Consider the following 21543-nt stretch of genomic DNA (forward strand, 5'->3'; position numbering starts at 1 on the left):
GACGCTCAACCAACTAAGCTAAACTGGCCAGGGCTCCATATACTCTTGATATATATATATTTTCCAAAAAGCAAATGCTTTCACTGCAAAAATTGATGAAGTACAATAGCGAATTCGGAGCAATGGAAGAAAAGGGTAGCCTCGATTCTAGACTTTCTCAAGGAAATTAAGCTTATTATTTTAATGTAGTTATACTTCGCAATGAGACTAATGAGATATTGGTAAATATAAGTCTTAAATGGCTTCTTTGGATTTATAGGGAGGATTGTAATTATATTAATTGTGTTCATTAATTGTTAAATAATGGTTGAAATTCTTTTTCTTATCAATTAGATAAACAGTTTAATTCGGTCATTAGAATAAACTAGGTTCCTAGGAAATTATTCCACCAGGAGAGAGTGGAAAAATTAGTAATAAAAATTTACCATGTAATCTCTCTACATTAAGACTGTATTTTTTTTTTAAATATACCCTGAGTGGCCAGATTATTATGATCTCTGAATGTATAATAATCTGGCCACTCAGTATATATATATTAGAGGTCCCAGTGCATGAATTAGTGCATGGGTGGGGTCCGGCCAGCCTGGCCAGGGGTAGGGGACATAAGCGGTTGGCTGGCCTGCCTTGGTCGAACTCCTGGTCTAGGGGACAATTGGCATATTAGCCTTTTATTATATAGGATGTACACTGAGTGGCCAGATTATTATGCGTTCAGAGATCATAATAATCTGGCCACTCAGTGTATTTTTATTGATTTCAGAGAGAAAGGGAGAGGGAGTGAGAGATAGAAACATCAATGATGAGAGAGAATCATTTATCCGCTGCCTCCTGCACGCCCCCCACTGGGGATCATGCCCACAACCTGGGCATGTGCTCTGACTGGGAATCGAACTGTGACCTCCTGGTTCATAGGTTGACGCTCAGCTACTAAGCCACACTGACCGGGCCTAAAGCCTTTCTTTCTTCCTTTTTTTTTTTTTTTTTTAAGTCTTCATTGTTGAAAGTTTTACATATGTCCCCCATTGACCCCCTCCAGCCTGCCTCAGTCGTCCCTCACCACCCCATTGTCTGTGTCCATGGGCCATGTATATATGCATATAAGGTCCTTGGTTGATTACCTTCCACTCACCCACGTTTCTTCTTACTGTGCATTATTGAAGAAGACATAGTTTGAAGTTGGGGGGGCGGGGGGCAGAGCTTGTAATCCTTGTCGGGTAGTAAGTTTATTCTTTAGAAGCAGTTCCCTCTGCTGTGGCTACGGCAGGGCTTTCCCGTGACCTAGAGCCTTTCACCGCCCTGGCTCCGCTTGCAGTCCTGGCGTTTAATTCTTAGGCTGTTTGCACGCATTCATCTTCTCTTACATAGGACATTCAATTTCATAGCCATTGTACATTTTTAGGACCCCATTATCAGCTAATCGAGGGATATTTTCAGCTCCTAAGCTGATGATAAAGGAAGATTCTCTCAACTTCTTTTTCTCACAGGGATCTTGAATTCTTGTGGGATTAGATATCAGCCAGCTACCCCCACGCGCACCATTTTTCCCAACGTGGTGTCTGAGAATCCTGAGAGCCCAGGGGAACACATTTGTTCAGATCTTTTTTAGCGAACGCATGTTGATATCATGTACTTAGCTGTGTTTCTAGGTTCCTGTTTAACAAATGTGGTGTTAAATTTGCGTTGTGCTGTAATATAACATAGAGGTGGGTCATGGTTTCTAATGGTTGCAAACAATGTTGTTTTTGATTTTTGAAAGCCATTCTCGAAGCAAGCCGTAGACCATGTGCAGTATCGTCTGTCCAAGAAACAGGTGACGCCTGCGCTCTTCCAGGTGAGGCGAACACATTCACGATGAGGGCGTCTAGTCTGCGTAGCAGCTGGACGTGGTGGCATGTTCTTCCCGTGCGTGTAGGGGGTGGAGGGAGGACCTGACGTGTCAGGCTGCTGTTGTCTGGAGCAGCTGAAGTCTAACATTGCTTGTCTCCTCATTGACATGTACTCTTTGTGTTGTTGTTAATCCTCACCGAGGATATTTTTTCCACTGATTGTAGAGAGAGTGGAAGGGAGGGGGGGAGGGAGGGGAAGAGAAAAAAACATTGATGTGAGAGAGACACATTGATTGATTGTCTCCCGCATGTGCCCCGAACGGAATTTCTCTCCTTTCAGCCATACATAGAAGAAATCTGTGAAAGTCTCCGAGGCAACATTTTCCAAAAATTTATGGAAAGGTATGAAACTCTCTCTCCATATATGTATGTATGTATGTGTATATGTGTGTGTGTGTATGTGTGTGTATGTGTGTGTATGTGTACATATATACACATATATAAAATCTTTTATTGTGATATTTGACATATAACATATAATTATATATATATGTCTATATATATATATAGACATACATATATATATATATATATATATAAAATCTTGTACTGTGTAGGTGTACCCCACTTAACCCAATAAATGCTGTCCTTAAAGTGTATGTTAATTTATTCATTCACCGAGTGTTTATTGACCATGTACTATGTGCCAGGCTTTGTGTTAGCCTATTTCCTTGATACTTCACATTATAATTTTGATTTGCCAGGAGGGGACAAAATAAAATAAAAACTTGTACTTCGTAAGAACTCCCCACCCGCTTCTGACGTTTAGTTCTCCAGCCTCGAAGTGGCCTGAAGTTTAAAGAGGCGGGGAACCTCGCTACTAAAAGCTTCTCATTGGGACCCTTTCCTGATGCAAGCACACGGCTTTCCTCGTCTGACTCATGTGTTTGGACTTTGAAATCATGTCCCCCAAAGTGGGACAAGCTCGTGCCTGATTCTGATAGAATTTGACGGGTATCGGCACGTTATGTCTGTGATCGTATGTATTATTACCATACCTACTAGGTATGTCCCTTTGGGTTCCTTGAGCTGTAGAAGCGCATGTCTGTCTGCCATACACAGTTCTGACATGTTTCAGTGGCGTCTCTAAAGCGCTCAGCTCCGGGCAGCCAGTCCTTCCGTGTGGGGAGTATGTTTGTCTGTGGTCACGCACCGCTGGAGTCGGGCTTTCTAACCCGCATCCCCACGCGCGCTGGCTGCGCCTGTCTCCGCCCACCCGGCTGCGAGCCAGACAATCGCCGTGATGATGTGCCCGCTGCTGGGCCGCCTGCAGCTGGGCCGTGATTGCCCTTTAAGAACAAACGCTGCTTCACGGCAGCGTCGCTCTCCACATGTTCCAGGGATTTAGAAAAGAAACAAGCTTGTGTTGTGGTTCCGCTGGAGTTCAAGGGATAATTTTATCCTGGAGCGGAGTCAAGGCTTTGGGAAATGAATATGCATACAAATGATTACACTGTTCGGAGCGGGAGCAGGAACTTGGCCAAAAAGCAGCAGCAGCAGCAAACGGAGGGGATGGGTTGCTGGCTCAGGGCTGACTCCCTGGCTCAGGGCTGTGTGTTCTCAGGTCTGACCTTTCCCACCTCGGGGTCAGCCCAGCTGCTCTGGGATCCTTGGGGTGCAGGGGAGAGATGGGGGTGATCATTTCCATTGGGGAAGAGGCTCAACCCGCATGTGGTTTACAAAATCCTACTGAATCAGTCACTCTGACTGCATTTTAGGCAAGCATTTAGAAATTCTGGATTTCCTGAACCATTTACTACTTTGTATAAATGAATTATTTTTAAAGTCAGTTAGTTTATTGCTATACCTTTTTGGGTGCTTTTTTATGTTAATACATTCTCAAATAAGTATAAAAAAAATCCATCTCAGACCAAGCATTTCAAGTTGGTTTTGGAAAACACGGACATCCCACACATAGAGCCCACGCGCCTCACTGGTCCTCAGGCCCGGCCACTCCGAGGGCCCAGGTCCAGGCCGTTTCTCTGCAGTGCGATGATAAAGGGGAGTCTTCAGCAGGGCGGGGGCTCATCTTCCCGCCTTCTCCTCTTCTTCCCGCCCTCTCCCGAGGCCCAGCAGGGACACAGGGTCAAGTCCCAGGCGGGGCTGGCTTCGGGGATGAGGCCTGTGAGCCGTGTTCAGTGAGCTTCAGCTGCTCAGCATCTCCAGCCCGAGTCCGGGGCCGGAGTGAAAGCCACCCTCGCTCTCCCTGGCTGTCGACCTGCCCCGGCCTTTGCTAGTCTGTAATGTGCTAACCGGCCCCCCCCCGCTCCGCCCCCCACCCCCCCATGCCAGCTCTGGACTCCAGTGTGAGAAAAGAGTGTGAGTGAGCCCAGCCTGCCACGTGAACTTCACAGCAAGCCATCGATTTCTAAGTGCAGAGCACACCCAGTGTGGTTTTGCCCTTTGCTCTCCCCATACTTAAATAATGGTTTGAAATCTCAAAATACAGTGTTATTTTACCAACCTCATGGAGATGTTAGGAGGATCAAGGAAACGCTCATTAAAAGTCCTTTTAGATTCATTGTAAAAAGATGCTGTGTAATTACATGGCGCTTTTGATTCCCAATTTGATTATTAGCCTCAGAAATACTTTTAAAAGGTCCTTAGAAGGCGTGTTAGATGGAAACCCCAGAGAAATGGGATATTTGGATGCCATGCAGCATGTTATTATAATGCTGATATGATAATACCTATAACTTGTACTTTATGAGAACCCTCCCCCTTGTGCCTTTTCTGCCCCCCTTTCCCCCATTTCTTCCTTTCCTTCATTCCTTCATTCACTCAAAGAACCCTGAGTACTCTGCTTATGTCTAAGAAATCATAGCAGGGGCTAGATGAGCCCAGCAGTCAGCAAGAATGTTCTTTGCTTAGATATGTTGCTCAGTAACAAAAAAGGAATCAATATAATGTATTTCTTAAATAGATATTTTTTTCTTACTTCGCGGGCGGAAGAGCCCTCAGCCAGCAGTTGAGCGCATTGTGAGAACACACGCCCGCACGATGGCCCACGGCATCTTCCGGGTCTAGTCTGAGGGGGCCTCTGCTACGCCGTCTGTGTCCTTGAGAGACAGTACTTGGTCTGGGTTCAAATCCTGTCCCACCCATTCCCTCACTGTGTGACCTTGGGCAAGCCTTGGTCTCGGCTGTAAAGTGGGTATCAGCCTAGTCCCTGCCCAGCGAGTTGCTGGGTTGAGTCAACCAGCCTTTAGAGCAGAGGTTCTCAACCTAATGCCGCGACCCTTTAATACAGTTCCTCATGTTGTGGTGACCCCCAACCATAAAATTATTTTCTGTGTTTTCCCATGGTCTTAGGCTCTACAGGTTGAGAACCGCTAGCAGGGTCGCCTAAGACCATCGGAAAACACAGATATTTACATTACGATTCATAACAGTAGCAAAATTACAGTTATGAAGTAGCAACGAAAATAATGTTATGGTTGGGGGTCACCACAACATGAGGAGCTGTATTAAAGGGTCGCGGCATTAGGAAGGTTGAGAACCACTGCTGTAGCATAATGACGGTTAAAGGAAACCATGATGCCTTTCATGTGAGCCACGAGAGTAGGCCCAAAGGTGGATGCACTGCGAAAAGACGTTAAAGAAAACGAACTCTATTGGAGAAGTAAAACAAGTCGTGCGACTCTCGTTCATCTCCTAACGTTGCTCTCTCAACGCGGTTAGTTGGATGTTTAACTTAACGGTCCTTCTCTGTCTTCTCTTTCAGTGACAAGTTCACTCGATTTTGTCAGTGGAAAAATGTAGAATTAAATATCCATGTGAGTATCGTCTTTTTATCTCCTTTTTAAAATTAAAAACTCCCTCTGGCTTCCCTTCGTGAGAAAATACTTGCTTCTGGAGCCTGCTCCCAAGGGTGACACCCCGCCCGAGCAGATGTCCTCACAGCTCCGCGTACGACAGAGCCGCCCTCCCGTCCCAGCTGCAAACAAGTTGAATTTTCATTCTCTCTCTTTTTAAAAAATATATCTTTATTGCTTTCAGAGAGGACGGGAGAGGGAGAAAGAGATAGAAACGTCAGTGATGAGAGAGGCTCACTGATTGGCTGCCTCCTGCACGCCCCACACCGGGGATCGAGTCCCCACCCCAGGCATGTGCCCTGACCGGGAAAAGAACCGTGACCTCCTGGTTCATAGGTTGATGCTCAACCACGGAGCCCCGCCGGTCGAGCCTGATTCTCTCTTTTCATGTTACTATGTGTTTATTTCTTTAAGAAAGTACGTGTTACGCAGTAATGGGCTCTTTCACAGAAACAGGAGTGAACATAGAAGTCTAGGTAACGTGGTTCCCGGATGCCCTTGTCTTTTGCCATCCCAGGAAAGTTGCTTTTCTTCTCTTCATTAATTAGGTGCAATCATCAATCATGTAATAAAAATGATCCCATCGTTTTTAGGCCAAAGTTTTACCTTTTTACAAATTTTTTTAGTTTTGAGAATGCTAAGAGCAGTCCTCAAACACTGGCTGCTTTCTGACCTGTATTCATTCCCCCGGCATTCCCTCCTCCGGCTGCTGCCCTGGGAGAACACGCCTTCTTGTCCGGCCTCTTAACGCCTCCTTTCCCTTCTGAGGCTGGCAGTTGAGACGGGGGAGGGGGGGGGGGCGCGGATTATCAACTAGCTTTTTAAAAAAATATATATATTTTTATTGATTTCAGAAAGGAAGGGGGAGAGAGAGAGAGATAGAAACATCAATGATGAGAGAACATCATTAAATGGCTGTGTCCTGCATGCCCTCTACCGGGGATCAAGCCTGCAACCCGGGCATGTGCCCTTGACCGGAATCGAACCTGGGACCCTTCAGTCCGCAGGCCCGCTCTCTATCCACTGAGCCAAACCGGCTAGGGCTCAACTAGATTTTTTTGGGGGTAGTGTTTTACTTGAATGGTCCTATTGGAAGAAGTTTTGTTGTTATTTTTTTGGTTTATTTATTGATTTATTTAACCTCTCCTTTCCATCACATTTCCTGGCAGGATTTAGAAGCATAAGGCAATAACACACATTAAAAAATCCCTCTCCTAGCCAGTTTGGCTCAGTAGACAGAGCGTCGGCCCTAGGACTGAAGGGTCCCAGGTTCGATTCCGGTCAAGGGCACGTACCTCAGTTGCAGGCTCGATCCCCGGCCCTGGTCCAGGCGTGTGCGGGAGGCAACCGATCGATGTGTCTCTCCCCCTCCTTCCACTCTGTCTAAAAATCAATGGGAAAACGACCTTGGGTGAGGATTAGCCAAAAATAAATAAATGAATAAAAAAGCCCTTAAATCTGCTGTGGATTGTCCTTACGCTCATGCTCCTTCCACCGGCCTGGTGTCCGCAGGCTCATGCCCCTTGTCCCATGTCCTCTCAGCATCAGATATAACGAGACAGGAAGCCTGTGGCCAGCTGCCCCTAACTGGCTGCAGACACGATGTTTTAGGGGGTGGGTAGAGGAACTCTTAAGAATCTGACCCTCGGTCTGCCCAGTAGGCCTTCGCTGTTATCTGAGGGCCTCTTCCCATGACCGTAGGATGGTCTGTCTGCCTGGGCTCCGTCAGATGCCGTTAAAGCTCCGTCTGAAGCAGGGCCTTGCTGACATATCCCGAACCGAAGGAAAAGCGCTCATGAATAAAGCCTCTTTATTTACTTTGCTCACACTTGGTCTTGCTTCAGGCTCACATGCCCAGCACGAGTGCCCTCTCTCTTCACGGATGTGATCGATAAAAAATTCACATGGCCGGCGTCCGCCGGGTTTTCCGATCATATGGCTCACTCCCAGGGAAACGCGGATGCCCTGGACACGGGCTTATTCTTCCGCCGCGGCGGAGCCTGGGATGGCTGCGCCGTTGCCAAACTTTAGGCTTCAGAGTAGCCCACGTTGCTTTGCATTTTGTTTTTGTTTTTTGTTTGTTTTTAAAAATATATATTTTATTGATTTTTTTTTTACAGAGAGGAAGGGAGAGGGATAGAGAGTTAGAAATATCGATGAGAGAGAAACATTGATCAGCTGCCTCCTGCACACCTCCTACTGGGGATGTGCCCGCAACCAAAGTACATGCCCTTGACCGGAATCGAACCTGGGACCTTTCAGTCTGCAGGCCGACGCTCTATCCACTGGGCCAAACCGGTTACGGCTGCTTTGCATTTTGACTAGAAAGTTCCCAGACACTTGTCTTCCAGGCGTGTGTCCTGTAGCCTAAGGTGGGTGAGGTGGGCACAGCGGCCTCACCAGGCTCCCACTCCGTCACCTGCCCGTCGGCCTCTGTGCTGTTCCTTCTGGGGGTGGAGCAGGCAGGGGTTCTGGAAAGCCCGGCCTCCTCCTGCTGCTCCCCTCTGTTCAAGGAGTCGGTCGTGGGAACGGCAGATCCCCACCTCAGAGCGGCCACGTTAATAACGTGTGTGTGTCTCGCACGGGAAAACCTTGACCACGTCACTTTTATGCGGTCGTTACGTTTCCATTTCGTGTTTTGAATTCACAGTTGACCATGAATGATTTCAGCGTACATAGGATCATCGGACGAGGAGGCTTCGGAGAAGTCTATGGTTGCCGGAAAGCAGACACTGGAAAAATGTAAGTTTTTTGGCGTTTCTTCATTTGCCTGGGACCATTAAGAGGATTTTGTGCTCGCACCCAAAGAAAATCCCTGCACGGGTTTTTGGAAGCCCGTGATCTCGCTCCCGAACTTGATTGCCTCGGAAAGAAATAGACATTCTCTTCCGAACAAAGGCCCACCCACGACTTAGCGCACGCAGCTCGGGGCGTCGGAGCTTCCAGGCGGCGTGGGTCCCCTAGATGGGGAGCTGGGTGCTGATGAGGAGGGTGGACGCCCTGCTGCGAGGGTGAAGGTCCTGGGCCCCATCGCTCATCTCAGTCACTCGTCTCGTGGGAGGTGGATGTGAGGCAGGGGCGTGTGGGACATAAGGTCTTCTAGGCAGTGAACGGGGGAGTTGTGCAGTGTGGGGAAGGTAGAGGATTGGCTTATAATAAACACATAGTAATATGAAAAGAGAATTAAGCTCGACCGGCATGGCTCAGTGGTTGAGTATCAACCTATGTACATGTTAATATGGAAGCAGTTTAAGTGAACGTGTTTCTGAAGGCAAGAGAATGGCAAGTCTGATGTGATGGACCCAGACCGCCACGTCTGGTTAAGGGACAGGCCTGGGAGAGCACTGGGCGAGGCGGGACCGTCTGTGAGGGTGCTGCCCGAAGTCATTAGTCAGTGTGAGACGGAGGAGTTGAGGTCACCTAGCTCAGTGCCCGCCACCCCCCCCTCCCGTGCCCCCGCATCACCTACGGGGTTGCCGCTCAGCCTCTGCCCGAGTCTGTCCTGGTCCTCCAGTTGGCACGCTTCGTATTATGTGGCAGCTGAAACTTAACTTCACTGACTTGTGCCCATTGCCCTTCTTCCCGCTGTGGGACCCTGCGCAGGGCCAACCCAGTGCCGGGCACCCAGGTGTCTGACGTCTGGCGGCGTGCGGAGCCGGGATCGCGGAGGGATCCCGGTGTGGGTCGCTGGTGCCCCACGGCTAGGTCCTATTCCCTTCCGCCCTTCCTTTCTGGCTCGGACCGAGCCTGTGCCTCTCTGAGCCTCCACGTCGTAGTTTGTAAAGCAGGGATACAAAAGAGCGCCTGCCTTGTTGCAGAATTAAATGAGATAGCACATTGTCAGAACAGAGTCCCGTTATGAAAACTTGCTTTCCCGTTCAGCACTCACCCGGTGGACTTTGATCCTAAATGATACACTTTACTCCTCGCTTATTACATTTCAGGAAACTTAGTAGCTTTCCTTCACCGCAGCTCGTTGAGGTGTTGAGAATATCTCTAAGCAGTCGCATGATGCTATAGAAGTACATGCTGTCAATTTGTCTCTTCAGACACATTTGCTATTTCACCTGACGCTCAAAAACTGGCACAGAGCAGGAGGTCTTTCCATTTAGGTTTGTCTGATGCTCTTCCCGCAGTTGGGTGGGGGTTGTGGGCTTCAGGAAGGAAGTCCCAGAGGTGAAATGCCCTTCTCATCCCATCATATCACAGCAAGGCTACCTGTCGTTAAAGTGACCGTCACTGTTGACGCTGGGCTTGATCCCTTGACTGAGGTCGTGTTTGTCAGACTTCACAGTGAAGTCACCCTCCCCTTCCTCCCTGCCAGGCTCTTCGGAAGGACATCTGTACACACAGCCCCCACCTGAGGAGTGGGGGGAGGGGGTGTACTCCTGCAGAGGGGAGTTTATTTATTTTTCTTAATACGTGTAATAAAACTTTATTTTGCATGGCACTTGGGGGCCAGTTTGCTGTTTTTAAACACTGCCCAGATCTGTCACGGTGTGGTGTGTCTTGTTGAAATCAGTCTGGGTGTGTCTTTGGTATTGATTTTTCAGCAGTATTTCTGTTTCTAGGTATGCAATGAAATGCTTGGATAAGAAGAGGATCAAGATGAAGCAAGGAGAAACATTAGCCTTAAATGAAAGGATTATGTTGTCGCTTGTGAGTACAGGGGTAAGTATTCACATTTTTGTTCTTTCCTCCTTTTTTTTTTGTTTGTTTGTTCCCTGACTGGTTGTCGAACCGGCAACCTTTTGGTGCTTGGGACCACATTTAACCAACAGACCCGCACCGGCCAGCGCGATCCTCAGTTTTGAGCATTGCTCTCTGTGTGTGCACGCGTTTGTCTGTCTTATGTCAGGACGATGTATTTAAAATGCAGGCATGTCTGGTTGAATTACGGGGCCAGCCCGTTCTTGGGTGTGTTGGAATCGATGGCAGGGAACGGTAGCACCGAGTTAATACAGTGCACCATTCAGACATGAGCCAAGTCCTAGCAACCTTCACCATGAATGCCCACGACTTCTCCCCAGAGTGCGCATCTACGATGAACTTCACTGCGGAATGTGGTTGGAGAGAAGGCAGGAAGTAATCATACCAGCAACAACAAAATCCCTTGAGTGTAGTTAGGAATCCACTGCACGCCCGAGAAGGACTAACCCAGAGAGAGAAAGTGAGAGCTCGTCGCTCCTGTCCTTCACAGACAAACAGAGCAAGCGACGGGGGTTCTCCAACGCTGAACTGTCCCCGTGGGGTTGTCGGAAGGTGACTTTGTCTTCTCAGCACCTGCCCTGTGTTACGTTGTACCTGCTGTGGCCTTTGGTCATTCCCATCCCCAGGACTCCGTGTCCACCTGGTGGGCGTTTTATTTGAATGTCAAGGCCCGGCCCGTGTACACACAAACCTTGACCCGCGTCCCCACTTGCACAACAGTGTCCCGTGCGGATTTATTTTTCGGGTGACGGCGTTGGCCAGGATCAAAGCCGTGGCTCTTGTTTATTTGGGCAGCTGTCTACAGTAAAGGCACACCCCGAAACCTCACCGCCCCAGCGACCTGGCGTGCCTCTGCGTCCATAGGTCTGTCGTCCAGCGTTCGAGGAAAGGAATGTGATGAGCATGGGATGGCCAGGCCCACGCTAAGAAGCTCACATGTGACTTCCACGTTAAACACCAAACCACGTCCTGGCCAGGGTGGCTCCGTGGGCTGGGCCTTGTCTTGGTGTACCAAAAGGTCACCGGTTAGATTCCCCGTCAGGGCACAGACTCAGGTTGCGGGTTTGAGACCCGTGTGGAAAGCAACCCATCGATGTTTTCTCTCCCTCTCTCCCTCCCTTGCTCTCTCTCTCTCACTCTCTCCCTCCCTCCCTCTCCTTTCCTCTCTCTCTAAAATCAATAAAAACATAAAATTAACCATTTGTACACTGTATGCGTCTATAGACGCAAGCTCCCTGCAGCGGGATCCGTAGGCGTGGCTCCGGCTCCTCGTTTCTCCTGGAAAAGTCTTTGTCTTAAATTCCACACGTGGACGTGCGCTCACTGCAGAGTTTCAGGGCTTATTAAAGCATTAATTTTTAACGCGTTCTCTCGTACAGTTTTCCTGTAGCGATTTCATATTTATTTTATTCAGCTGAGGGGGAATGTGGTTAATTAGTTGTGTAGTTCCTCGCCAGTCTCCCCCCCTAAGGCAGTAAATAAAAAATTGGGCTTTTATTGGGCTGCCGCTTTGAACTAATTTAAAATAATTGTTTATATTTTGTATTCCAATAGCAAACTGTCTAGATTTTTTTTTAACATATAAATATAAAATTTAACCAAAAGACTTGTAGTAAAATTGTCTGGCATTGCTTCATTGCTTTTGCTAATCAGAGGCCACTGTTCATAGGTTTGCAGTGATCTTCAGTTTAAATAGCCTCCTTAGGGTGAACTCTCAATCGCCTTCATCAACATGATGATGCTCTAGGTGCTTGTATGAGACTGAACTGCGCTCACTCATCTTTTTTTTTTTTTTTCTTTCCATCTCAAAGGGAGTATTCCACCCCTCATCCCCCAAAGAGACCACAGGAAGTACCGTTGCCAGTTTTTTTTTGTGTAATTCCTGCCTAGTAACAAGGGAAGGCATGTTCGAGATGCAGGATAAGGACGCCCACAGCTGGGAAGAGCAGTCAGCACCTTCGTTACATAGTCCCTTAGCGTTCAGCTGATGTTATTCCTTCCGTCCTTGAAGCACAATGTAGGGCCTCGATTGAGCCACGCACTCTGCTCTGAGATGGGGGGCGGTCCTAGGACTTGACTTTGGTCCTTGCTCTTGCAGAGCTGCATATAGGATGAGAGAAGGTGGTAGTGTTCAGGTCATCTTGGACGTGCATAGGTGATTGGAACAGGTGGCGAGAGCTGTGAAAGGCGGGCATGCAGGGCTCAGAAGGCACTTACCAGGGTGGAGATGTTGCCAACCAGTACTCCGGTGACATCAGAGGGGATGTCAAGGCATGTCTGGTCCTGAGCACAGAGGGCCTGGGGACCTCAGGGAAAGCCGTGGAGCTGGGGTCAGAGGTGGTGGGGTGAGGAGCACAAAGTGAAGTTGCAGAAACAGACATTGGCCAGACCGGGCCAGACCATAAAGAGCTTTCTGGGCCAATACTGAGGGTTTTGAAACATCTCCCAGCAGTTGGAAGCAGCGCGTGTTAAGTGGGAAGATAACATGATAAGCCTTGCGGTCTGCGAGGATCCCTCTGGCTGCAGTGCGGAGAACTTTCTGGAAAACACACTCCCAGCCTCTTTTATCCCAGTCCTATATGGAGTTGCTGCAAAGTGCAAGCCGTTTTGCTCACTGCCCGTGGGAAACCAGGCAGTTCTTTGCTGAGGAGCTTTATTTAAGGGTCTCCTTCTAAAAATTCACTCGTTCTTATCGGCCCTTATTTGTAATCAAGGCAGAACCTCTAACAGTAGCTGTGTCCCCATCACTCGTTAAATCGCTGCCTGTTTGTCCGCGCCGGCCAGCTTTCGGTTCTGGATCTCAGAGTCGACGTGTGACTCTGTACGGATCCGCTCGGCACCTGAGAGGCGAGGCCTCCCAGTCAGTGGGCTCCGTAGAGGGAACCAAGTCATCCTCACAACATAACGTTGCTGTGGAAAGCTGACTGTAGCCCAGCGCAGAACTCGGAGCGGGTCCCGAGGCTTGGGGTTTGAATGTTGGCCAGCTACCAAGTTTCCTTGTGACCTTACTCAAGTCATTTCCCTTTTGGGGAAGGGAGGGGGGCTTTAGTTTCCTTGTCTTTAAAATAAAGAAGTCGAACCAGGTGATTTTTTTTTTCTTGAAAAGAGCCCTTTCTGCTCAGATAGTTTATGATTCTAAATCTACAATTCGCGCTCCACCTTAATGACACAGTATCTTAAGGGTCCTTTAACCTTTGGACATCTTCTCGGCGCTGTCATTAGACGGATCAGGTGCCATCGGGTCCACAAATACCCCTGGGCCAGGCCTGCTTGTCCCCTAGCGGTCTCAAGCTGGGAAAGATCCCGACTCTACTAGGTTCTGGGGCCGCCCACTTCTCTGCTCTACAGATGAACTGCTCATCAGATCAGGAACCAGAGTGTGTGGGGAACCCCATTGAGGGAGGAGCAGCAGGCTATTGGGAAGGTCTAGAGAAACGTGGGTGGGTTCTGAGGGGTAGTGCCCCCCTCCCCACCCCCAATTCCCCGAAGGTCACATGGCTTTTAACAGAAAAGTGAGAGCACCTTTATTTTTACCTATTTAAAGCAAAACAGATCTTGGCATCAGGAAACACTAACACCATCTCAACAGAACTCCAAGGGAAACTAGGTAACCACCGAATGAATTTTGTAATTCAATCTGAAGTAATTTCCCCTAGAAGGTTTGTGGAGATTGGGTCTAAGTTCATGAGTTTTTAGGAATGTGTGAACTCAAATTTAACTGGATGCCCTTGATGCAGAGGTTGGAACAATGTGAATTCTGTTTACAGATTATTCTGTTAAAACTTGAATTTAGTAATTCTTTTTTTTTTTCTTCTGTTAAACAAAAGTGGATATAGATAGTCTATGCCGTTTTTTATTTGAATCAGTGGAGGAGCAAGCATTCACTGTATATAAGGAATCTACACTGAATGGCCAGATTATTATGATCTCTGAACGCATAGTAATCTGGCCACTCGGTATATATATATATATATATATATTAGAGGCCCGGTGCATGAATTCGTGCATGGGTGGGGTCCAGCTAGCCTGGCCAGGGGGAGGGGACATGGGCGGTTGGCCGGCCTGCCTGCTGTTTGAACTCCTGGTCGAGGGGACAATTTGCATATTAGCCTTTTATCATATAGGATATACACTGAGTGGCCAGATTATTATGCGTTCAGAGATCATCATAATCTGGCCACTGAGTGTAAATAGACCCTGCTATAGATCTAGCATGGCGCTGAGGAAGTCTCCCAAGGGAGCCCACGTGTGTGTCCAGCCCCCAGATCACGGGATACAGAGTTAGCAGTGCCCCAGAGGCCTTCGCGTGCCCCTCTCAGCCGCTCGCCCCACGCCCAACTAACTGCCACCCAGACTCTAACACCGTAATTTAGCTTTGCCCGCGTTTGAACTTTATATAAACGCTCCCTTTTGTGTCCGGCTCCTCTCGCTCAGTGTTGCGTGTGACATTCGTCTGTGTCCCTGCACGTGGCCACGGTGCCTTCCGCAGCTAAACACAGGCGCTGGCACGCTATGTATAGCCTCTGGACCCGATCGGGCGTGTGACCTCCTTTTGCGCAGCCCATGAACTCAGAATGGTGCGGACGTTTGTAACGGGTTGTAGAGAAAATCAGCAGACTGCCTGCAAAGTCTGAAATATTTGCTGTCTAGCCCTTGGTAGGAAAAGCTTGCTGACCCTTGTTCTCTGGTGTTCCATTGCGTTGAGAGGCCACAGTTTAGGGCCCCGTTCTCGGGTGGTAGACGTTTGGGTTGTGTGCTGGTTCGGGCTGTTTTGAGCAGTGTTGTGAGGAGCATTCTCGTGCAGTCCTCTGGGTGCAGTAAGTACAGATCCCCGGAGGGGTACAGCCCAGGGTGGAAACGCCGGTCACAGGGTTTCGGATGGAGCTCGGCCTTAGCAGATGCCACCCAACAGCTTGGGAAAGTGCTGGTTCCGTGGCACACTCCTGGCAGCCACTTACTCCGTGCCTTCCCAGCACTTGGTATTGCCGATTCTAGCCGGTTCTTGTGAGGTCCAGTGACGGCATGTGTGGTTTTTAATTTGCGTTTCCTTGGGGACAACTGAGGTTCAGCATCTGTTCATAGGCCTGTGGGCCATTTGATAGCCGCTGCTGTGAAGTGCCCATTGAATACTGTCATTATCAGTAGTAGTTGCCCTCTTTCTATTGAGCGGATGGCTTTCTCTCCTTTCTCTGTTAACATGCAGGAGTTCTTTTTTTTCTTTTTTTTTTTTTTTTTTTAGTATATTATATTGACTTTTTACAGAGAGGAAGGGAGAGGGATCGAGAGTTAGAAACATCGATGAGAGAGAAACATCGATCCGCTGCCTCCTGCACACCTCCTACTGGGGATGTGCCCACAACCGAGGTACATGCCCTTGGGCGGAATCGAACCCGGGACCTTTCAGTCTGCAGGCCGATGCTCTATCCACTGAGCCAAACCGGTTAGGGCCACACAGCAGTTCTTTACGTATTCTAAGTAAGAGTCCTTATTGCGTGGGTGGGTTCCAGGTATTTTCTCCCATTCTGCGACTCCCCCGTTTGCTCTCTTACTCCTGTCTTCAGAAGCACAGAAGTTATTGATTCGATTTCGGGCCAGTTTGTCAGGGTCTCATTGTTGGTGCTTCCTGGGTCCTGCTGAAGAAATCTTTACCACGTCCACGAGGCGGCTCTCTTCCTTTTCTTCCGGAAGCGTTGTCGTCTTGCCGTCAGCTCTGTATCTGCCTCAGTGTGGTGTGAAGTCGGGGCGATGGGTCACATTTCACGAGTCTTCGGCGTGTGGAACCCAGTGGCCGCAGCACCGTTGATTGAACAGGCCATCCCTCCCTCTCCTCTGTGGTGTCACTTTGTCACTAATAAGTTGGCCATTTGTGCGTGGGCCTGTGGGCGGATTCTCTGCTCTGTCCCACTGCTCTCTCTTGTCTGTCCTGGGGCTGATACCACACTGAATTACTGTTGCTTTATAATGAGGCTTGATCTCCGGCACTATGCGTTTTCCAGCTTTGTTTTTCTTCAAGAGTTACACCAACTTTTCTTGTCTGTCTGTGTTACCCTATACGTTTTAAAACCAGCTTGTCCATTTCCATTTTAATGAAGATTGCCTGGGATTTTTATTTTATTTTTATTTTTTTTAAAAAATATATTTTATTTATTTTTCACAGAGAGGAAGGGAGAGGGTAGAGAGCTAGAAACATTGATGAGAGAGAAACATTGATCAGCTGCCTCCTGCACACGCCCCACCGGGGATGAGTCCGCAACCAAGGTACATGCCCTTGACCGGAAATCGAACCTGGGACCCCTCAGTCCGCAGTCTGACGCTCTATCCACTGAGCCAAACAGGTCAGGGCTGCCTGGGATTTTTAGATCCACTTCGGGGAAGATTGACACCGTTACCACTGAGTTAGTTGTTCAGTCCCTGGCCCTGCTGTATTTTTTTTCACTTTCCAAAGTTCATCTAATTTCCCTTTTATTCTCAGTGTTTCAAGGCAACAATACAGATAACATTTTTACACCCCCCCCCCCCCACCCGTGTTATGCTTGTTCCAACTTCAGAATCAGAGATGGAAATGGATAGTTGACCTACCGGAGCCAAAACGTAGACCAACAAGAAGTCTAGCAAGGCAGCCGTGTTGTTCTGTGGGGTCTGAGTCTTGTGAGGAAGCTGTAGAGGGAAGAGTCCCGACTGCATCTGAGTGAGAGAGGACCTTTGCGTTCACCTGCTCCGTCAGTGATGCCGTGTCTCCGTGCATTTTCTCACGCAGCCGGACCCGCTTTCCTGTGACTCTTCCAGTTCAGTTACCCCGCAGGTGCCTGTGCCCAGTGCACAGGGCCGTGCGTGGCTGCCAAGACCTGGAGCTGGCCCTGGCTGGCGTAGCTCAGTGGTTAGAGCGTCGGCCTGTACACCAGAGGTCGCAGGTTCGATTCCTGGTCAAGGGCACGTACTCGGTTGCAGGTCCGATCCCTGCCCTATGTCGGGGCGCATGTGGGAAGCAACCGATCCATGTATCTCTGCCACCATCGATGTTTCTCTCTTTCTCTCCTCTCCCCGCTCCCTACCACTCTCTCTAAAAACCAGTGGAAAAATGGTCCTCACTCCTCGGGTGAGGATTAAAAAACGAAATCGGCAGCCGATGTTTGGTAGCGCCTGTGTTTTTCAGGGAAGCTTTTGCTTTCCTTACACATTTTCATGTTTTTTCCCTTCCTTCTAGGATTGTCCTTTCATTGTCTGTATGACCTACGCCTTCCATACTCCCGATAAACTCTGCTTCATCTTGGACCTGATGAACGGTAAGCGAGGCCTGCGAGGTCGGACTCACTGAAGGACGCGGCCGGGACCCGGCCGACGGGCAGGTTGGGTCTTTCCGATCTGTAGTTTGCCCCTGAAGATGGAGGCAGCCGTTCACTCTTCAACCGAATTAAAATCCATTTAAAATGTCGACCTGGGTTTCCCTCTGCCCCTCCCCGTCTTTTCCTGGAAGTTGCATTTCCTTAGAAGAGATTTTCATAAAATACTTCCAGCGAAACGTGATTTTCTGGAATGCAGCTGGCCTGGGCCTTTAATTAGCTTGTTTTCTGGCCCTCGACTGTTAGGAGTGAAATGACTCCTAAGAATATAGGTTAAATGTATTTAAAATCCAACTTTGAAGGATGTTCGCCCGATTTTCTGTACCTTTAGCCCAGATCAACTGTACCTTGACCTTTCAAACTGTGAATGAATGACTGACCCTTGGGATGGCAAACAAGGTTTAGGTAGAAAAATGGTTTCTAATGCTAGAAAGCGACACAGGATGGGCTGAAAGTCTTTTTGGTAATGAGCTGAAATAAAAAGGCATGCAATTCAACAAGTACAGTGCCTTTTTTGAAGTTCCCGGGATGTTTTACTATGTTTTGAGTGTTTGGTTTAAGACCGGATCTGCCCAACGACATGAAGGAATTTCCCACAGACATAGTAACGAACAAAAGGACCCAGGCGCAGCGGCCTGCGTTCTGTACGATTCTATGCACGTGACTGTCAGAAATCAAAGGGAGGCATGCTGACTGTAGGAGGACAGCGACTTTGAAAATAAACCCTGTGCCTCCGCCTCCAGGGGGCGATCTGCACTATCACCTGTCCCAGCACGGGGTGTTCTCCGAGAAGGAGATGCGCTTCTACGCCACGGAGATCATCCTGGGGCTGGAGCACATGCACCATCGCTTCGTCGTGTACAGGGACCTGAAGGTGAGCTGTGCGGCCGGCTCGCCGGTCGCCGGGTCTGCGCGGGGAGATGTGTGGTCCCGGCGCTGGGACATTCCCGACGTTTTCCTCACTCAGCCCCGACACCCGTGTGATGTGGGCCTCTCCCGGACTCCAAACTCTGTCCTCGGAGCTCATGTCTGTCCTAGTGGCCAGTCACCTCGGTGCCTGCTACAGTGCCTGGCGCAGCTCGGGCGCTCATTCCAGAATTTTAACGGGTTAATTCGGGAAAAGCAGGGGTAGGCGCTTTCTGGTGTTGCTGCTCATTTTTACCGTTAATTGTAATTCAGCTGACGCTCACTAAGCCACTGCCTTGGCCCCGGCTCTGTGTCAGAACTGGAGATGTGCAGAGATAGCCAGCAAAGGACTTGTGTCTCACAGGAGGACGCACCCTGGTGAACCAGGGCATAGACTGGCCGGGTCAGAGTTCAGGGGGGGTGAGGCTGGCCGGCCTGCAGAGCTTCCCCCAAAGGCCAGTGCCAGAGCTTCACGTTAAAAACCACGGATCGATAGATTGTTTGTTCTAGATCCCTCCCTGAGCTACAGAACCCCAGCGTGCTATGCTTGGGCTTCTGTTCTTGTTTTCTTTAAAAAATCTCACTGGTGCCCGGCCGGTGTGGCTCAGTGGTTGAGCGTCATCCCGTGCACCTAGAGGTCATCAGATGGATTCCCAGTCAGGGCATATGCCCGGGTTGTGGGCTCCATCCCCAGTAGGGGGGCATGCAATTTTAAAGCTTTCTTCAAAGTGAATAAGTTATTCTCTTAATTTTCACAAGAGCATAAGGAAAAATATTGTTTTCATTGAATTAGAAATAATTAGACTCTGGCTGGTATGTGACATTTTATTTCCTCTTGTGAGTTTTGCAGAAGAATAAGATACATGCCGAAGATCTAGGAAGGACTGTTGTAATGCATTTTCATTTGCATCTATAACCGACTTCTAAACGTCTTTCTGCCATGGTTTTGTTTTCTGAGCTATTTAGTAGGCAGTGGTATTATTTAATTTCTATTCCAACTTCATTCTCGTCACTCATGATTATTCATGCTCCGCTGTTATAATAGCAGGCCATTATTTTTATTTCAAGCGAAACAATGGTGATCTCCAGCACAAAACGATTAAGACGACTGTAATTCAATGTATATCGGGGAGAGGAGCTTTGTTTTCCGTGATTATGCTGACCAAATCTAATCCCAGTGGCTACATTTCATCAGAGTTGCGGTCAAAATTGTATTTGGTCATTTGGTGGATCGGGCACCGGTCAACAGAAATGACTGATGGGGGCCCGTGTGGCTGTATGGAGTCCTTGGATTTCTTAGGTCAGCGCCAACCATCTTGCAAGATTCCTCTCTATTCTGTGCCTCATGGTCTCCTTCTCAGAAGTCGTTATGATTCACAGAGGCACAGTGTCCCAGCTGGAACGCGGGTGAAGAACGAGCTCTTTAACTCTGATGAGCTGTGCGCACTGCCCGAGCTCTGCCCTGCGCCTCATTTTCTTTAGAATCCTCCGCTCCCATCATTACCCCTCTCAGCGGAAGTTAACATGGCAAATGTCGCTCTCAGCATCATGCCCTCCTTGGCTGCGATCATCCAGAGCTAGAATTTGTGTTCAGGAAGGAACTGTGATAAGATAATGAGGTACCCCGTGCCTGTAGTTTTAGATGTTCTCAGAGCCTCCGGGCATCCGGGGAACGCTCTCGAAGATCACCTTCTCTTTCTCTTCAGCCCGCAAATATCCTCTTGGATGAGTACGGACACGTCAGGATATCAGATCTCGGTCTGGCCTGTGATTTCTCCAAAAAGAAGCCGCACGCGAGTGTGTGAGTAGTGCATCGCCTCTGTCCCCCATCATTTCTCCACTGCAGCCCGTTTGTGCCCTCGGACCCCGCCCTGGTCACGCGTTATCGTCCACACCTTCCCCCCGCCCCCCCCCATTTTTTCTTGCCAGCAGTGATTTTCTTTTTAATATATTTTTATTGAATTCAGAGAGGAAGGGAGAGGGAGAGAGAGAGATTGGCTGCCTCCTGCACGCCCCACACTGGGGATCAAGCCTGCAACCCGGGCATGTGCCCTGACTGGGAATTGAACCATGACCTCCTGGTTCACAAGTTGACCCTCAATAATAAACCTCTGAAGGTCGTGATAAGGAGAAGTGAAATAGTCCGTGGGCCAAGTGCAGAGGCAGCTGAATGGAGAGCTCTCCCAGGAAGGCCAGAGTTGAGTTTCTCTCTCAGTCGACCTGTTCCTTCCTTTTCAAAATAACTGTGTTTTTTTTTTTTTGTGTGTTTTTTTCTGAAGAGAAATTAGGAATATTTTTTAAAATTAAAAACCAAACAACTACTTGCAGTTCAAGCATCTTAATGTGGGTCAGTCCTGCAAGTGTCCACACAGGGGCCCCTCCCTGACACTACAGCTTCCCCCGCACCTGGCCCCCAGGGCACCCTGGACACATTATCCACTTTCTGTGGTAGAAAAACCAGGCCACCCATCTGGCACATCTGGGGACCAGAACTAGAGTCTGGTCTATCTGACTCCCAGGAAGGAGCCCCACCTCAGCATGGGCGATGCGGGTCTGCAGGAGTGGGCGTCCCCACCTCTTCAAAGTGCCCGGCACTGTGGCGCCATCGCCTGTCCCACGGGGCTCCTCGCAGGAGCTCTCGGTCGGTCGGTCGGTCGGCAGGGGACCTTCCGCTCTCCATGGCTGTCCCGGTGGAGGCGGGGCTGACCGGCTTCAGATGTCGCCTCCTTGGCCGAGGACTCGTCTTCACGTTGATTTCGGAGGGTGATCCATTGAGATTCGCTCCTATACCGGTTAAGACAGAAAAGGATGCTGGGTGTCGGATGGGTCATGTCTGTGCAGAGGCTCCATCGTCCCCGCCCCTGGTTCACAGCTGCTGCCGTTAGG

At 49.0% G+C, this 21543-nt stretch overlaps 1 protein-coding gene across 2 annotated transcripts in view; it reads left to right on the top strand.

The window, feature by feature from the left end:
• The window catches only part of GRK3 (G protein-coupled receptor kinase 3), an 87073-nt gene that overhangs the window by 48005 nt on the left and 17525 nt on the right, over positions 1-21543 (top strand). For both annotated transcript variants that reach the window (XM_079762604.1, XM_079762605.1), the window contains 8 exons: positions 1757-1831; positions 2167-2228; positions 5611-5662; positions 8352-8443; positions 10273-10372; positions 17616-17694; positions 18495-18625; positions 20364-20458. In XM_079762604.1, the coding sequence (XP_079618730.1) occupies positions 1757-1831; positions 2167-2228; positions 5611-5662; positions 8352-8443; positions 10273-10372; positions 17616-17694; positions 18495-18625; positions 20364-20458 (686 nt within the window). The remainder of the gene's footprint in view (positions 1-1756; positions 1832-2166; positions 2229-5610; positions 5663-8351; positions 8444-10272; positions 10373-17615; positions 17695-18494; positions 18626-20363; positions 20459-21543) is intronic.

This window comes from Cnephaeus nilssonii, assembly GCF_951640355.1.
Source record: "Cnephaeus nilssonii genome assembly, chromosome: 22".
Classification (NCBI taxonomy): domain Eukaryota; kingdom Metazoa; phylum Chordata; class Mammalia; order Chiroptera; family Vespertilionidae; genus Cnephaeus; species Cnephaeus nilssonii.